The sequence below is a fragment of the Polistes fuscatus genome, unplaced genomic scaffold (assembly GCF_010416935.1).
Source record: "Polistes fuscatus isolate 324 unplaced genomic scaffold, CU_Pfus_HIC Scaffold8, whole genome shotgun sequence".
In the NCBI taxonomy this organism is placed as follows: Eukaryota; Metazoa; Arthropoda; class Insecta; order Hymenoptera; family Vespidae; genus Polistes; species Polistes fuscatus.
The window spans coordinates 3,590,302-3,610,110 of record NW_025113162.1 but is presented as its reverse complement, the minus strand read 5'-3'; the positions used below and the strand labels follow the sequence as shown (position 1 = coordinate 3,610,110).

At 32.9% G+C, this 19,809-nt stretch overlaps 1 protein-coding gene across 3 annotated transcripts in view; it reads left to right on the top strand.

The window, feature by feature from the left end:
• The window catches only part of LOC122525117 (protein O-mannosyl-transferase TMTC1-like), a 156,071-nt gene extending 139,887 nt beyond the window's left edge, over window positions 1-16,184 (top strand). The window contains exons 11-15 of one of the 3 annotated variants that reach the window (XM_043647750.1): window positions 3,994-4,134; window positions 5,638-5,837; window positions 6,168-6,303; window positions 13,783-13,912; window positions 15,580-16,184. In XM_043647750.1, the coding sequence (XP_043503685.1) occupies window positions 3,994-4,134; window positions 5,638-5,837; window positions 6,168-6,303; window positions 13,783-13,912; window positions 15,580-15,765 (793 nt within the window). In that variant the 3' untranslated portion in view covers window positions 15,766-16,184. Of the gene's footprint in view, window positions 1-3,993; window positions 4,135-5,637; window positions 5,838-6,167; window positions 6,304-10,755; window positions 12,415-13,782; window positions 13,913-15,579 lie in introns of those variants that run through there. The other 2 variants (XM_043647751.1, XM_043647752.1) reach the window with 2 other exon arrangements.
• Window positions 16,185-19,809: the final 3,625 nt, after the last annotated feature.

Sequence of the window (19,809 nt, the reverse complement as noted above, 5' to 3'; positions counted from 1 at the left end):
AACTTTTAGGTAATGACCCGAAGAATAAAGCAACGATTACAAATTATAAGCTAATAAGAACTTTGGAAAGAAACAAATGACAATAGGTAAACAATAGCTCAGTTTATAATCAGCTAAATAAAACCATATGAAAAATGGTAGCTTTTCAAAGTGTGCTTTCTTCAGAAACACCGAGCAAATAATTCACGTATTCTCTACCCGAGGCTAACTCTCTTCACTTCTTTTCCCTCTCTCTTTCTCTCTCATACTCTTTCGCAAGCAGTACAACTTTATGGTACAAGCTAGAAGTACATCTCGAAAGACCTCAACCTCCTCGACTTTCGACCAAGCGTTTTCATCGTGAAACGCTCACTCTTACTCCTAACCATCTTTTCTTCCCTTATTCACGTCTTTTGACTTTCTCTTTCTCATACACATGACCCTCCCTCCAACCCGTCCCCACCCATCTCCCTTCCTTACACCCACACATACAAACATATTTGCACGTTCGCTCACCTATTCTCTTCTTCTTACTATCCGAAAACTTTTAACTGAGTTTCGAGACCTGCAGCCGATAGATTTTTCTCCTAACTCGATCTAGAGTTTGGTCTCTCGCAAGCGTGAGACGCATCGCGTAGTTCTACTCGACCCTTCTCCCGTTTCTTTTCCTCTATTTTTTTTTTTTTTGAGCGTTCTTCTTCTCAAGGGAGATGTCTGTCAAGGCTTTCGCCTTGCTATCACTTTCGAGGGACTTTTGATAACGTTTGTGATATCAGAGAAAGAATGTAGGTATAGGATACGTACGTGAACGTAATTTTGAAATCCGTAAACTTTTTGAAAAGGGACGACGAAGAAGATATTTAACAAACAATCCTTTCAAATAGTACAAATTTTGACCTGTTTTTTTTATATCGTTTTTCATTTCCATCTTGCATCCCATACGAAAGAACTTCAACTTATATAAAACTTACCAATAGAATTTATTTTCAAAATTAGATTACTTTATAAATTGTCACGTTCTAATGAGCTTTTTTTTTATCTATTACTATATCTAATAACAATGAAAAAAAGAGATTTTTTCGAGCTTATATTCTAAATAATTTTCCTGATCTATATACATTTATCATATTCTCTTCTTTCTTGCTTTCTTTTTTTTGATAATTCCACTATTCGCGCGTGTTTAAACGTTTTAAATGAATGTGACTTATCCTCGTCAAAAGAATTGCATTCTTTACGGAGAAACCTTCTTTCAAGAAACGCTAGCTCGAAAGAAAACGAACGAATGAGAAATCGTTCGAGGAGTTTCAGGACAAAAGGAGTTGAATGCTGTCACGACGCAAAGAGTATTTGCTTTTTAAGACACCGTAAGGGTTCTCAAGGAATTCGATAAGCTTCCCCCTCACCAAACTCGATCCCTAGCATCTCTCACGCATTGCGATTTTTCTGTTACGACTTTGGAATTTTGCAGCTCTACGGAATGTAATCTGTAGTTACAGAAGCCTTAGAGAAAATACTTTGATCTTGCTTATAACACCGAATGAAGCTTGCCTTTTACAATATTAAAGTATTAAATATCAGCTTCAAATTTATAAATATTTGCTATAATATATTATTTTTAATTATCTCTTTATTTATAGTTATTTGAAATCGTAATATTCTTATTTTCAAATAAAAAAATATCAAAGCTATTATTTTAATATATAATATCGAAAGACATCGATTCTCGTTTTTGATAACAAAGCAATCATTCATATCATCGATCATGATTCTAACGGGTTTTGATTTGCATCGAAAAAATATGCCGATACATTGAAATCGTAGTATACATCATAACGAAGAATTACATATTCATACGTATCGTACATAGTACCCGTGTAAACTCGCGCTTGCAATCAAACGAACCCTGCGAGTGCGAATCGTTGTAACGTAAATACAAAGCATTCGTTATACATAATTAATGAATGCGCATCATCACCACTATCGCTTCGCGAAAACGATATCTGACGATTTTCATCGATGAATAAGAGAGAAAGACAGACAGACAAACAGATAGACGGACAGACAAAGAGAGAGTCAGAGAGATGGATAAAAGATTAACATTGATCAACGTTTAACAAAGGGCATTCGCGGCAATTTGTCATTCTACAAAATTTTCACATATTTTATCATCTATCAACGAGGCAGACATTCAACGTTCGCATAGCCAATAACTTCTCGCGCTTGCAATAATGTCAATTTGTCCCTCGTGGCAATACGTCACGAACGAAATAGGATCGCCTCTTTCACGTTTTGCCGATATGAACGGCGTAGCCGCACACACGATGTTATCCAAAAATATATTTTAACAAAAATGCAATGAAAAGAGCTGATAGATAAAATCGACGCCTCTCTTTTACCATCGTTGATTCTTCGCTCTTTAATGGAAAATTCATTATCGCAGTTAAACCGATAATACCATATGGTTTTGTAAAAACGTAATTTATCCGGAATGTTTTGAAGTGTTCTCAGTTTAGTATTCTCATTAGATTACTCTATTCTAACATTACGTTCAATAACAAACACCAATAATCGTTCATTATATTTATATCGGCAATATAATGAACGATCATTTCATACTTTTATCTTTTATTTATCTTCTTGTGTTAGAATATTTTTGAACGAGTGAATTTGGTGTATCATCTTTAGTTAAACACGATGTTAGATTATTAAAAAGCTTTACTGTCTTTAAATTATTATTTGTATTTATAAGATAAATGAAATATTTTCTCAGATATATTTCTCTATTTTCTATTTTATTTTTTCATTTTTGCTTTTTACCAATTCTCAAATTATTCGCATAGTTATCCCTAACTTATTTTATTCATATATTTGTATTAAATAAAAAGAACAATGATAATCTGTAAGTTTTTTTTTGTATATCCAATTTTATTCAATATAGTTTTATTATCGATCCCGCTCATCTCGCCATTCACAATCCTCGTTCAATTGAAACACCATAGTGAACATCAGACAGCTTGTCACAAATAGACGGACGTTGTTCTATCGAGAATAGTTTTGCTATCTGCTATCGCTTCCTAGTATTAACAAAGGACGATTGGATTTCGATCGTCATGATAAGAAAATCCTGTATTCACGGATTACACGAATTGGCAAGCGTGTCTATCACCAAATTCTACTGTTTTAGAAACGTGAACGAATTTACTATCCTTTTTATAAATATATCGAATGATCGTTGAAAGCTCTATCGGGCACACGTTTCACGAGATCAACAAAAACGATTACGGTACTCATTGCCAAAATACAATTTCAGTTAAGCTACGAAAACAATCGTATAATAATAGATTTGACAATGATTATATTTATTCGTAAATATATTGTTTTCGATACAAAAAACCATTTTTATCGAAAGATGAACGAATTATACTCCTTTGTCGAATGATAAAATTCAAGAGGTTCAATTCATAAAATCAAAGGGGGATATGAGGTTACTAGTTAAAACCAACTTCTTGCATTAATCATTGATATAGTAAAATATATTTTATTACTATTGTCCAATAATTGTCTCATGAAAGTAGTTCAATTGTTTGTTTAGCACTGCGGTTTACTGGTCTTCTGTAATACGATTAGTAATCGGATTACAAGCTAGCTCGTTCGTGTTACTACAGTCATTACGAGCTGACGCTATTGCAATGGCGGCCATTTTAGTCTCGTTGTCGCACATTTTGGCATTCGAGAGAGTGGCTAATATTTGCATGTAATTAAGTTTACAATCGAAACTTTCCTAACAAGGGCAGTTTCAAAGTTCCAAGAGAACGAAGCGAACGAAAGGTTCATAGCTTTTAGTATCCAATTCTTCCTTCATACTTATTTTCTCGTTATGAAATTTCTCATTTTCATTCGAAATTTTATCTCTTGTTTTGTTCTCCCCCTTAATTGAAATTATTATTCAAAAGATGTATATTAATACAATAATCGAATAATCAAAATAAAAGTTTGAATTTCTTATGTTTGCAGGTTGTGGCCAACTTACGCGAGCGCTCACAATAATCTTGGAACATTGACGGTAGGCGATCAAGCAGAGCAACACTTTCTGGCTGCAATTCACGCCCAACCTGGTCACGTCAATGCACACTACAATTTAGGACAATTGTACAGGTCAGTGATGGGTAAATAAAATGTTTCCCTCTTTCTCACTCTCTTTTGGACTTTTTTTTATAGCTCTTAAGTTTTCTGACATTTCAATTTCAAATATTTTCCGTAAAAGGGAAATAAATCATAAAATCGTATAAAATATAATTTTATTCTTGATTGCGTGTTGATAATCTCAAATATAATACGTTAATCAACAAGATACAAAATATTTCTAGGAGGCAAACCGTAACGAACTGTTCATTAAGGAATATATAGTACGTATTTTTAACAGTAAATTTGCACAAGGCGATAACTCCAAAGCTACGGCCAAAATTAAAGTTTAATTAACGCTCTCTGCTAGATAAATTAAAGTTTAATTAATGGTGCTAAGAGAAAACCCCCGCGAGTGTAAATCAGTGGCCCCCATGCATTGCATAATTATATTCTAGTATCGTATGCCGTGGAAAAATATTTTACACGGGATGATATCGCTCTTCGCCTATATCTCGTTATTTTTTTCTTTCTTATTTTCTCTTTATTTTATTATTTTTATTTTCTTTTTTTTTTAATATTTTTATCTCTTTCATTAGGTTTTTTACAAAAAAGATTTTCATGGAGGAACTCGTAAAGCGAGATTTCCTTACCGTACCGTTGTGTATTTTTTCGTAACTCAATTTAACTCGCGCATGTCATGAAAATTGAAAATAAAACCACCAATTTTCCACAAAAATGTTCATTGTCTTGAAATTCGTTCAACATATCGTTTTTATGCATCAATGTATACACGCAAATAGGTAACCTGAAAAAGTATTAATATGCAGATTCTTTCACCGATGATGATCTCTTTTTTTATATTAACTCGTTTATAATTTACGTAAGCGTTTGTTCCAAAACAAAGTTTATCAATTTTTATACTCTTCGACGATTCATCGATTTTACCCTTTCTCTGCATTGACGCTCGTGTAGTTAATGTAAACGAAAAAAAAAATGCAATTATCGATTGTCACTCCTGCTGTTGTCATTCACGACCATTACGAAGCTTTTTACGAAGCGTCAAGTCAATTACTGCGAGGCGCGCGACTATAATTCGTTCGAACGTACATTGCGAAATTGCCAGCAATCTATACTAAAACACATAAAGCTTACAAGCCCAATCAATCCATTGACCGTTTTAATGCTTACCATCCTCTTTTAATCGGTCTATCTCGGAATTCACGATTATTATTGCAATTTCATTTTCTTAAAAGTTTCATTTAATCTTACGATTATTTCCTAGAAACTAAATAATCAACTAAATCTCTTTAATTGTTATACAACTTACAATAAATTGCTTTTATACTTATGTTTAAGTATGACCTATTAAAACAACTTTATTAATTAATATGCAACCGAACGAACGATTTCAAGTAATTAATAATAACAATGCTAACTCTAAGAACATCATTTACAGCAATAATATTTACATAATATCAGCATATCAAATTTAAATGATTTCCATCAAGGGACCATTTAAAATGTTATGAATAGGAAGACGAACAGGACGGAGGAGTGCATCAAGATGTTGCAGAAGTGCGTGTCACTAGATCCAGCATATATTCCAGCATATTTGGTCCTCGCGAGATTAGCAAGCGGTCCCGCAACGGGAGTCCTTTTAAGGCACGTCGTTCGTTTGCAACCTCGAAGTCCGGATCATCTCGCGGAATATGCTACATGGTTATACCAAAATGGTGAGTAACTTGTCTTGCACATGAGCGAGCGAGCGATGAAAACTAATAATGAGGATAAGAGAGGCATAGGAATAGAAATAGAAAGATAAAGATAAAGAGAGAGAGAGAGAGAGAGGTGAGAAAGGATGTGCAAGAGTCTTTACGTTACCGTCCCATGAGTCAAAAGTTCACCGCGTAAGTGACTCGACAATATTACAAGCTCAACGTTAGTAGTTTAAGAGTGTAGTAACAGTAGAAGCATTGAGAACCAACCCAACAGTGAATTTTCCCGACGAGTTTAGTATGGCACGAAACTCCATGCCAAATCGCCTCTTCGCGTCTCTTTTCCAGGAAAATGGCTGCCCTCGTTGAAGTACTATCTCAAGGGCATGGAGGTTTCGCCGTCGCATAGATCGTCGCTTGTAGGTACAGCAAGGATTCTCAGGTCAAGAGGTCAATGGCCGAGAGTGCATCAACTCATAACCAGGTGAGTTTTACTTCCTTTTTTTCTTTTTTCCTATTTCGTAGCTACGTTTACAAGTACGGTATTCGTTCATTCGGCTACGCTCCTAATATCAGCCGTTTGTCGAAAAAGTTAAAGAAAAAAGAAAAAGAGAGGGATAGGCGGACAAAGTGATAAAGAATAGGATTAATAGCCGTGCGATAAATTCGGATTTTCTGCGTTGACTGAAAGTTGCTGGTGGACAATTTTGATTTGGACCCGAAAAAAATGGTCTTAATAAATGAAATCAATAAATTTTGAATTAATAATATCATTCTATTTTAAGACGAATGTATTATAGATCGTTCCTTTCTCAAATATATTATGTTTATATTTAATAAAATAGTATAAAAAGGTATGGAAAAAAATTCGGAAGATTTATGATTTCTTTTTTAGTAATTGATACTTGATATAATGAATTCGTTTAAATAGATGACGTTAGCGGAAAAAGAAAAGTACCGATGGAATTATAATCCCGGTCTTTCAGATCCGACATAACAGTGATGCATTTTTCACAGAGGACTAAACGTAAACTTTCCGGGGATGCATTTTCATGCGACTTTCGTCGTCCAACGCACTTAACTCGAGCGTTTGCTGGCAGACTGGAATGGCTTTCCAGTGTTTTTTCTCGATCTCGCGAATACGGCTTCAATTCTCTCTCTCTCTCCCGCACTCGTACGTAGTCTCGCACTGTAATCCTTTCCCCTTTTGTAGTAGCCCAGCGTTCAGCAAATAGCGTCTATAAAATGCGGACGGTGAATTTGTCGGCGACAATTCGCGTTGTTTTTGCAGCCGGTGCTTTCTCGTTCGATGTCACGTCCGAGTGCGTACGAAAATTTCGTAAGAAAGATTGCTCGTGAACGTAAGACAAGTAAAATGCATATCTAAACTGCTCGTGGAATAGTACAGAAAGATTTGGACAATGTTTTAGTGATATTTGTGATACCAGTGATAATAAGAAGAGGCTAGACGAATACTTTAATATCTGTCGTTTTTGTATTTCCAATATAAATGCGAATCACATTCGAACGCATATTGTAGCTAACATTCGTGGAAAATAACTTCGATCTCTTTGTAAACGGAAAGGATACGAAGAGAGCCCAGTCCGTTGAATGGGCTAACTTTTTTTCCGAGATTTTATTTTTTCTATATTATCTATTATCCTAAAACGACGACGTTAAGCGATCATGAAATATTTCATATGTATATACATATATTGGTATACATAAGTAGGTTCGTATACAATGGCTGAATGTAAATATTTCAAATCTCCCTACATATTTCCAAACGTTTCATTATGGTATTCCCATACTATTTCTCCAGTCCGAATCCGTGAATTATTCATCGTACGAATTGTTCCGTAAAAGAAAATATAAAACTCACGGAGAACGTTTAGCTCGTAACTCACTATTCTCCGAAATACAAATCATATTCCAACGTAACGCCGTAGTAAATTATATTCGTAGGCGATATGACGCGTCCTACGATCGATAGGGTGCGTGCCTATGCTCGCGTTTACGCGCGCGCACGCCTGCATGCGACAAGGAAATGACACAATAATCGTAATCTCGTTATTACATCTATCTATCCTTTTCTTGTCCCGCAATGTACGTTTTAATAATCTCAAAAAAAACGAAATGATCCAATCACTGTAACTCCAGTAACGTTCCTTTTCCTTTCTTTTCTTTTTTTCTTTTTCCTTTTTTTTTTACAAATCTTTTATCCCGCATGACCATTTTTCTTGATTAATTGGTAAAATATCGAAAATCGATCTCATAGACTCTTTTTTTCTCTTCTCCAAAGGATTGAGAGGATTCGAACCAAGCCATTTATTTTGAACTAATATTAAAGATGAATCATTTGACTGGTACGCTTCAAATGAAATCTTGTTTGTGGTACAGATTTTTTTTTACATTTACATATTGTACATTCAACGATGATTCTATTATTGTCTTTTCAACGTCAAATGATGCCTCGAATAATTTCGTAAATCTAAATTTAAGGGGTTATACCTAGTAAAAACATTTCAAAAAATTGATTTTTTTTTGTATTTTCGGAATGTACATATATTGGAGTATATTCTCTGAAAAATTCAAATATTCTTTAGCTGCAAACACTAATTTTTAACTATGTGTAAACGTCTTTTTGAAACTTTAAACGCGTTTTTCTCAAAATGGTGTTTTTGAAGTCGGTGACCACGATTTCTTAAAAACGGCTTAACCGATCAATTTCAAATTTTATACAACTTTTTCAGGTATATTCTGCAGGCAATAATCAAAGAAATAAGATTTCTGAAAATTATTTCTATATTTTTAAACAATTTTACGAAAAAATTTTGGTCGAAAATTTTTCTTTTAGCAGCAGCTATGTTGTCTAAAATCAAAATATCGACTATTTTTTCGATTACTACCTACATTCATCTATCCACTAACAGAATTTTTCTAATTTTTTTATTTTAAATAATCAAAACCGGAGATATCGTGCTCACCGAAGGACACCTTTTTTTAGAGGGCCTCCAGGAGATCGTCTATAGGAGCAGTGTAACTAAAGATTCTTTTGAATAAATAGTGCCAATATAAAGTTTAAAAACGCTACTAAATGCATTAATACTTCCTGTATTATTCAATTAGAACGCTTTTCCAGAAAATACTTGTAAAGAAATGCCTTTTCTTGGCCTCACAACTAGGTATAACCCCTTAACGAACTAGTCTACGTTGATTACTATTTAGTAAAACTTTAAATAACGCTTTAAAGGTATTTTATGGAATTAATTAATCGTTCCGTTGTTATCCAACATAAAATATTGGATTTGTTCACATAGATTATAACTATTTGTTACAAGCAATGTTCACATTTGTTTAAATGAAAATGAGAATTCATAACCCGATAACATCTCTCCTATTCCGTTATTTCTTATAAAATTTAAATAAGAAATTTATTCAGGACTTATCTCGATTACATTTAATCAATAAAAACTAGTAGATTGCTCTATTAATTATTATTTAAATTTAGAATAATATCATAATATATATATATATCAAGGATTGTTTCAGGATTTTACCAGCGTTTTTTCAGGTTTGCGCTAGAGTTATTTTTCAGGCTTTTGTTAGTTTTTTCAAAACGTTGCGTCAAGGTTTTTTGATGTGTTTTGTCAGGGTTTTCTCATTTACCCTCTGGGCATTTTGTGGATTGACCGGGCAATCTATACATTGTCCTACTGGCAACGTATATAATTTCAGTATTACTACTTGGATCGTAACATATATGTATATATAACATACCATAAGATAATTTATAAATTCCAATACATGCACGGAACGATATTATAGTTAAAAGAAATGATATATAAATGGTTAGGTAAGCTGATCGACAAAAAATTGGTCTCTGGAATTTAGAATAGTTATGAGAAAAACTCGTTTTTTGGGTCTCTTATTCATAAAAGCAATAAACCACAGTGAACATTCCCACGACCTCAATTATTTCTAATGCGTTATTCAAATATTAAAAAAGAAAAATACAAAACAGAAAAAAAGAAAGGAAAAATTAATAAAGCTTTTTGGTTCATTTAGCGAATATCGTAAAATCTGTGTTGGTCAGATATTAAGTACGTTATTGCGTTATCACAATGGTCCGGAAGTAATACGTTCATACGTTATTTCCTCTCTCATCTTTCAAAGAGATTACGATAGACAGTAGCAACTGATTGATGAAGGTTGAAAACTTGCTGACTTTTTGAATTTTATACCTAAATAGTTTATTTTATATGTTTATACGAATATGCAGTTGTAAAACAATTCGTTTCCACATACGTTTATTTGTCATTTTTTCTTTTACTCTCTCTTTCTTTCTCTGTTTCTAACATTTATAATTTTTCCATCAATTTAATGAAGTTTCATTTATAATAATATATATATATAAACATCTTTAACAATATCGTTTAATTGATATACGTTTTATTAGATATAAAAATATATATAATTCACAAATGAGCCGTGTTCATATGCCAAATTGATTAATTCCACTTTCTGAATTTTTTAAAATTTTCTTATTAAAGCACTTCATTAATACTGCAAATTTTTTTTATTTCAAATCAATTTCATTTAATAATTTATATGATCGACCACAATAATAATAAATGACACGACAATGTATATTAATTTGATCAATTTTATCTACTTTTTATTTTATAGAGTTAATCGATTTGGCAAATAATTGACTCAAATACGGTAGGCGAAAAAAGGTTCGTCAATAATTTGACACTTATTCAAAGATTCAACCTTGTCGATTCTATTGTTGAATTTATTCTTTTTTCGTAATTAATTTTTACTTTTATCCAGTTTGATCGTGTACGGTGACAAGAGTAAAAATAGAATAGGTACTTTGTTGAAATAAATTTTCAGCGAAATTATTTTTCCAACTCTTGCTTCCTATTTACAGATTACAAATACAGGGAGACAGAGAGAAAAAGAGACACGCAAGGATGAATACCAACATTCACGTAAATCGCGGCCATCGAAATTTTACCATATTCGATGGGAGAAGCGTCAATCGAGAAATAGCAAATATTCGCAAGTTAGCTTTCGTTCTATTCATTTCATTTTGTATTCAACCGACACAAATCAAAGAAAAAAAAAAGATCTACCATCCGTAAAATAATGTCACGATATGGCGATAACGTCGTCGTTGTTGTATTAAGCGCTCGGCGCGGCGATAAATCGAAAATTTACCGCTACCCGCCGAATGCGTATCTGTTTTCAACAACAGGACACTATCGCGTTCGAGTTCGAGTTCGAGTTCGAGCTCGCTTCGGCGAAGCGCCCACAAACTTCGAGGCTATTTTTAAAACTCTCTATAGCAGAAAGAGAACAGCTAGTCGTCACGTGAAAAAAATGTCAACGATAGTCTTTGCACTATTATTAGAGAGGGAGAATCGTTCGAGATCAATGATATCGATCGTGATAGCTATCGATAGCGATATCGATCCTCGCATCGAGAGATTCGAGAGTGTTTTGGGAGCAGGTGATATCTCCGGCGGGAAATACAAAAAGGACCATAGCCTAGCAAGCTAGCTAGCTAGCCATACTTTTAAATCAAGTTCGTCGGTATCGTTTTCACGCGTTCGATGCGATATTACGCTGGGAGGCGTTCCCACTCTAATCCACCTCTCTTTCTCTCTCCCGTTTCTATCGGCCGAAGAGTGGCCTTTATCTTCCAACGTAAATGGCGATTTTATAATTCATGGAGCACCGTGTTTCATCCGCTCTATCGGTGAGCCACCAAATGGCCGATATCACTGGTTGAAGCTACGCGTGTTACCACTTCGTTGTAACCACCCTTGTCGTGGCTAGCCTGGACTTTATTTTCACTGCGGAATTCATTGCACGTTTGTTCGCTTGCTCGAGAATTCGCTTTGCTAATGAACGTGAAAATGCGATCATACCTAAGAGCTTTACTGTCCTGTCACTGGTTACGTTTTAATACGATCATCCAATCAAATTATTTTATCCATCTCTTTTGTGATTTAACATTGCTTATAAGCCATCGTTATTAATTATTATTATTTTTTTCAACACCATATTTATTATCATTATATTATTGTTATATTGATTAATTGTAGCTTCAAGAAGTCTCACAGATTTTTCATTCATCGGATTTTTCTTTAAACTCTTTCAACTAGCAGGGCAATAATAAAGTCGAGATTACAAGCGTGACATAGCAAATAAAAACGTATGTATGTGACATAATCGAATAGTTGATTGAACCATTGAAGTTGTGCCATTTTCATTGTGGCGAGGTGATCTTGAACAAACTCGCGTAAATTAACTGAAATGGCTTTGATAACGATCTAAATTAATCTTATTCATGTAATACTTTCATTGCAATGAATCTTTCGAACGATATGAAAACGAATTTATGGTGCTTACATGCAATAGTATAAATAAAACTTATGAAAATTACGTACATTAGATATGGCAAAAACTAAACGGTTTTTGATGAAAATTGAATGCTCCGAAGTGAAAATGGTTGAATGGAAAGAACTAAAGTCTGCGCACGTAGATGCACGTCGATTTTACCGCGAATAAAAAACAAATGAGAGAAAGAGAGAGAGGAAAGGAAAAGGAAAGGATATACGTTCTTTTTGTTAAATATAAAACTCTAACTTGCATAGAAGTCAACGATTCTACGTTAACTAAATTTACTAGAAAATATCACTTTGACATTAACATTAACATTATTGCAAAATCAAAATTATGAATATTAATAGTATGTGTGTGTTTGCGCAGAGTTACTTTTTATATTTAAAATAATGATAAACACAAAGGGTATTGTACATCGATTAACGTAAACAGTTACATATATTTAAATCTATTCATATCATATGTATAATATATAAGATAATATTTAATTTCAATTCAAAGCTAATCATGAAAATTATTGATCATTGAATGTTCTGTCAACGGTGGTGGGATAATTCATAAATGACTAAAGTTAGCTTTTAATCGAGCGTTTAATCGCTCTTTCATCTTCTCCTTCAAAACAAACTAATCGAATATGATGCTTTTCACGTCAAAGCAGTTACTGTGTAACATTATTACGTTATTATTTGTAGATAATAAAGGTAATATAATCGATAATCATTGGACGAATTCTCTACCAAAAGTTTAACCTTCGAAAAGCATGTAGGTGGGAAGTGTTATGAAAAGAAATAGAGGGGAAAGAGAGAGAAAGAGAGAGAGAGGGGGATGATTGGACCAAGAATTAATGAACTATGAATTCTTCTTTCGGTGAATGATCACGCTAAGAAGGGTAGGAAAATCGATCGATCGATATAAAGAATGAACAAAGGAAAGATGATAAGCATCATCGGAAAGTCACGGGTCAAACATATCGAAGGGGTGAAGAATCGTGCGGCTTTACCTTCTCGGCAATCCCTACGACGAGCGTCGACCTCACCAGATGCAAACATCCTATTCACCCCTTTCTCCGTCTCGTAAATATGATACTCTTATGTGCGCATGTGCGAGGAGATAAAGAGACAACCTATGATAGGGATCAGTGAATAAACTTGCATATGAAGTAACGCGTAAAAAGGGTAAATATGTATGTTGCTTAGGATTTTGTTTCATAAGAACTCACTTGAATGGATAGTCAGCAATGAACTCACTCTAGTTTGGACAGAAGGGAATTTTCTCTCCCTTTTTCTTTTTTTTTTTTTCTTATGATAAAGATATTATGGGGGAAAAATGACTAGGCTTTTTTAATAGGCTAATGGATATAGATCTTTTATCCTTTTTCTTTTTAACGTCGCATATTTTGTTTTGTTTTTTGTTCTAAAAACGACGAAATATTTTCGTATAACGGATGTAATACATTTTTGGAAACAATCACGAATGATATGTGAATTATTTACTTTGAATTGATACACTTGGTCATCATCTAATCGATAATATCATTGTGTTTCAGATGGCACTTGATGTTACGAGCCAAAAGGGGTGGCTTGATATATCGTGGTGATCTTTATATTCGCGCGTGGCAACTTCAGAGCGAATCACGTCAAAGAGCTCATCAACACCAAAGAAATCTTTGCCTATCGGTTAGTTCGATCTTGTCATTATAACTCTGAGTTTATTATTTTTAAAGGAAATTGAATATCACTAGACGGATTTTCGAGTGACTTATTATGAATAATATAAAATAGGAAATGAGAGATACATATAGATTGAATATAATGAACGTAGAAAGAGAGGGAGAAAGAAAGAAAGAGAAAATAAAAGAAAGGAAAGAGAGCTTTCGCTCAAAAGGTAGATGAATTGCGTGCGATTAAATGCGTATGGGAGCTCAAAAGCACGGCGAATAATAAATTTTAATAATGTATCGATAACGACAGCCACGATAGAGTAACAGGCACGAAGATCGTGCCAATGCGAATTGAGGAACGGACAAAAGCAGGCCAGGGGATTTTATGAGCATAATAAATATGCAGACAAATAGTATAACAGATAACCACTTTACGATGCGACATTCGATAAACTTTAGTCGTTGCTTTTTCTCTTTTCCCAATCCATTTATACAGATTTATATTGTCACTCTGAAATCTTTTATTCGAATGTTCCAAGTAAACAAATTGAATTATTAACCATTATCGAATAAATTTCAAAATGTATATTGTCGTTCTGGTTCTTCTCATTTTTTATGCTTTTCATTTGAATACAATTTTATTCAATAATTAGTTAAAGTACATTCAATAATGATACTTTTATGAAGTCAATGTTATTTAATAAAATAACATTTTCCTAAATACGTAATACAATATAACCACAGAACACAATACTGTAATATAGTTATATTGAATTTTAGCAAGTTTTTTCTTCGTAAAAAGTCTCTTACTACCATCAATCATTTATCTCCTACGAAAGACTACCAAAGTGCGATTAATTTGAGAGAATCTCTCTTCTGCTCGTAAGCTTTGGTATGCATGTATCGATGTAGTGGTATCTTTGGCCCTTTTCCACAGCATGTTTCCCCTTTAAAAGATTAATTAAACTTCTCAGGTCACGTAGTATCGCTATAATTTCGATCGAATGAATTCACCTTTCTATCGAGTCGTTTGCTCTCTCTCACTCTCCTCTGCCTCTCTTTTTTCTCTTCTCTCTTCTCCTTTCGCTAGTTTTCTTCTCACGAGGCGAAGAAAAAACCCAAGCACGATTCGTTCCAGTCATTAAAGATTCAACTCGTAAAAACTTACGCAATTCAGATAGTCGCATTTCTTCCTTCCTTCCTTCCTTCCTTCTTTTCTTATTTCCTCTTACAAGTTCTATTTTCTGTCTTTTTCATCATTTCTTTTTCGTCTTGGACTAACAATAATAAGTCAGACCTAATAATTATTGCAAATTCGTTCGACTTAACGTCAAATACGAGTTCGGAAAATATGTCGTTAGAAATCAAGATGATAACCGTCACCAAAAAGAGAACATTCTATCTTTCACATTTCTTATAATCGCATTAAAATCTTACATTTATTATATCTATGTGGTAGGATTTTGTAAGTATGCACCTATGAAGATCTCTTATTTGCAATAATTCGACATGTGATTAAATTAGAAATTTGAATAGAAAAATCTTAGGAAGAACGTTCGTATACATATTTCCAATCTTTTTCATTTTATTATTCGATTTTATCAAAGTTCATAGATAAAATTAACGATCAGAAGATCGATCGATAATGACGTTTTATTGAAATCAAATAATTTATTGTTTTAGGAGGAGAATTGTTCAACGCCCCGGGTCGCGAGCGTGTCGATGCAATTGGAACAAGACAGCAACAAGTCCGAACAATTGGAAAGGGCACCTCGTTGCACCGTACGGACCTGTCGACAAACAAGAAAGGGAAAGGCTCGTGTGACCGCACCAGCACTTTTGGTTCAAAATCTTCTCGAGACACTTTAATCGCGGTTTTTAATGTCAAACGAATGTCTTACGATTGAACGTGATGCTTATACGAGACTAAGAGTAAAAAGAAACGAAAAGAAATGCGGAAAGAAGAGAAAGGAAAAGAAGAGAAGAACCTTTTGCGCAAGTGTTTATCCGCTCTCGATGAACGTTCGCGACTTGCGAATTCGTGAGTGGTATTAAAACTGTTTTATAGTTGTACGTTAAGAAGAAAGAAAATAAGCAAAAGAAAAAAAAAGGAAAGAAAAGAAAAGAATTGCAGGAAAGAAAACGCGTTTTCAACGTCTCTTATCGTTTTTACGTCTTCTACGTGTTTTATCTGTGGTGTTTTTTATCTGTCGATCAAGAGAGAACGCTGGCCCAGACTTCTACGAATGGAACTTTGTGTGCTTGAACGAAAGGATGAGAGATAAAAAGAGTAAGAAATAAAATAGGAAGAGAAAAAGAGATAACGCGTGAAAAAGAATTAGAGAAGAAGAAAGAAAAAGGGGTAAAGAGAGCGGGGACAAAAGGGGAGAGAGAGAGAGAGAGAGAGAGAGAGAGAGAAGTTTTTACTTTTGTTATAATTATTCAAAACTACGTTGGTACGAATGTGTAACGAGATACGAAATTTGAAAATAAAATTTTATCAGAGGAATCAAGTTGCCAGAAAGAAAATTGATCCTTTCGTGTTTCCGACTAAGATGCTTCAATCTGTGAAATGAGAGTGTTTAATAATAAATATTATTTATTATTATTTACCACATATTAATGACTTGGTTGTAGGTACTAATTATATCACGTTTCATATGAATTCTTTATAAAAATCTTCGATCAATTACTTTATGAAAAAACAAATTATACTTCGGATAATGAAATGGAGGAAGAGAAAAAAAAAGAGAGAAAAGGGGAAAAGTAAAGAAATAGTAATTAAAACGAACTAGATTATTTGATTTCTTTTCCCAAGGAAATCTTATCATTTCAATGAGGACAGAAGGCACTTACTCGCTCTTTCCTAAAACGAAACTCATTTCTACGAACAATAAAGTAGATCTCCCTCAACGAGGAACGCGAAAAAGGATCCGCCGTGAGATATCACGTAATTATAAATATCATTATCACTTTTTTCTTCTTCTACCTTTCTTTTTTTTTTTACTTCTTTTCTATTTGTTCTCATTTTTTTTTCACGAAGAAGAGCTCGAAAAGTATCGGTAGCGGAGATTTATTTTTCACACGAAAAAATAACACGATGCGAGATGTTTACTAGTCACGCGAACTAACATGTTTTTCTATATTTTTCTCTACACCCCTCTTTCTCTCTTTCTTTCTTTCTTTCTCATTCGCTCTTAATTTTTTTATGTTCCTTTTTCTTTTTTTTCGTTGATCTGATCGCTCCTTTCTCTCTTTCTCTCTCTCTCTCTCTCTCTCTTTTTCTCGTTCTCGTTCTTTCTCTCTCTCCTAACTCTCTCGTTTTTTCTTCACAAACACAAACAAACAAAAATTATAACTTTGTGCACGTATACTATACATACACGGTGCCAATCTTAGGGTATAAGGAATGGTATCACTGATTCAGGGCGTTTCGTACAGCTTTTGTATGAAAACTAGATGAAAGACTTAATACAAAAAAATTAATAAATAATTAAAAAAAGGATTGAAAAAGATAAAGAAGAAGAGGGATAAATGAAACGAAAATACGAAAAAAAAAAAAATATATCGTTTGAGCTTTACACGAAGGCGTTTCACTCCAAACATCTCGTAAAAGAATAATACTAACGCTTGTATATATATTTACATATGATATACCGCAGAGGCTTTGTAAGTTTTCTTATTTCGTTTTGTTTTTTGAGTTTAAATATACATTTATACATGTATTTACTCTTTACCTCATTTAATCGTTATCATTATATACATTTGGTTCGTAATAAACAATTCGAATTTTTCACTACTTCAGAATAAAATTATTTGCTGAAAGTATCTAATTTTCTTCTATAATTTTCATATTACGATCTCAAAAAGATGATTTCTTTTCTTTCAAAACACGTTCGTGTCACATTCGGTTTTTTAAAGATTGAAATCTTTTAAAAGTGAACGTTTAAATGCATACATCGAACGGATTATTTTGTAAAACAAGTATTTTGTTCTTTGTATAATTTGTAAATAAATCTTTCTAATATGACATTTAACGTAGGAAGACAGTATACGCCTCGAACGAGGAACAGGAAATCGTTTTACAGTGCGATCAGAATTTCACATACATATTTTTATAATATGTTACACATAGGAAGCTAAAATGGAAAAAAAAATATACATATATAGAAAAAGAAATACACACAAACACAACCACATACACATACACACACGCATATATACACAATACGTAGACACTGCGTAATTAATAAAATAATAGGATAGGACAGGATTATTTTACGATACCTTTAATCTCCGTATTTAAATGGCTCTTGGCTTCGACGGATAAAAATAATGCGCGAAAGTGCAATGTAAAAAATTCATCATATAATATTAAAAAAAAAAAAAAAAAAAAATACAACTAATAAAAAAAAACCCAATTCCTTGAGTAACCTAATCAGAAACGAAAAGACTAATATATCTATAGTCTTGCGTTAATTTACGAAATATTTCATCCAATTTCCCATCAATCCATCCTCTCAAAAGTGTTAATCAACGCTATTGACGTATTTTAAAGAAAACTCATTAACCCATGATACCCGATAAGAAAGGTTAACTAAGTGGGATCATCGATTTAATTAAATTGCAAGCTGGCAGCTAGATTTTCTTTTCAAGTTTATAAAAAAAAAACAAATAAGAAAATTGGTCGTGTATAAGATATGAGAAAAAGAGAAAGAAATAAATAGAGGTAAAAAAAAAAAATAAAACAAAGGTAATGTTAATAAGAAATAGACATCGGGGAATAAATAACAAAATTGCTTAACGTTAATTTCAATGAAATCGGTTATACGTATACACGTGCAAGTGTGCATATATATGCGCATGAGACTTTTGAGAGTGAATATTAAGAAAAAAATATAATATTTAACAAACATTTTAAAATGTCGAATAATTATTTCTGTCATACTTTAACACATGACATTTAATCATCTTTGAGAAATTAATGAAGGTGTTACGTAATCAACCGTAAGACTTTATAATCATAAAATACTATTTTCACCAAAGATATAATGACTTATTTCAACACAACACATTTTGGTATTATAAAATAATAATGAATCTTTTTGATAAATTCTTTCGACTTTTGTTTACTCAAATGTTTTTACGTAATCCAAATAAGTGTACGTTTTATATTTACAGCTGGAAAACAATAACCTCGAACGATTAAAATAATTAAACAGAAGTCAGTTAACAAAAGGCTTGTTATCTTACAGATTTTGCAAATATTTATTATTCTGCAATGACTGAAATGATTATCATTTAATCATTTCGCTGATCTTACAAAAAATATATGCTATTCGATGCATTGTTGGAGCCATCGTCAATTCTGAAAATCAAAAATCAATTAATACTAAGCATAATTTATAAATATCCGTTTAAATATCAAATGTAATTCTATTTTTCTTTGACAAAAGTTAAAAATTGCTTTTATATTTGGTTTTAATAGATCAATCGCAATAACGCAGACGATCACGTTAAATTATGGAAAGTGTATTTTACATTTCACACTTTTATGATCAATCGATGTTCGGTGAATGATATACGGATGGCATAAGTTGTTATCCTCTTTGACGAGATCGATAAACACATGAAAAGTGCAAATAAAGTATACTTTTACAGCTGCACCGTTCTGCATATTTAATATTTAACATGACTTTTTTGCTTGTAACGAAGAATTTCCATGAATAATTATATTTTTTCTCTCTCTCTCTCTCTCTCTCTTCCTCTCTTTTTTCTTTCTCTTTTTCTCTCTTTTCATGAGCAGAAAATATTCTACCAATAAAGAACGACCAATACAGAATAAAACAGAAATAAATAATTTTCCTCGACGAACTGAAATTTACCTCTTTTTATTTTAATTTATAAATCATC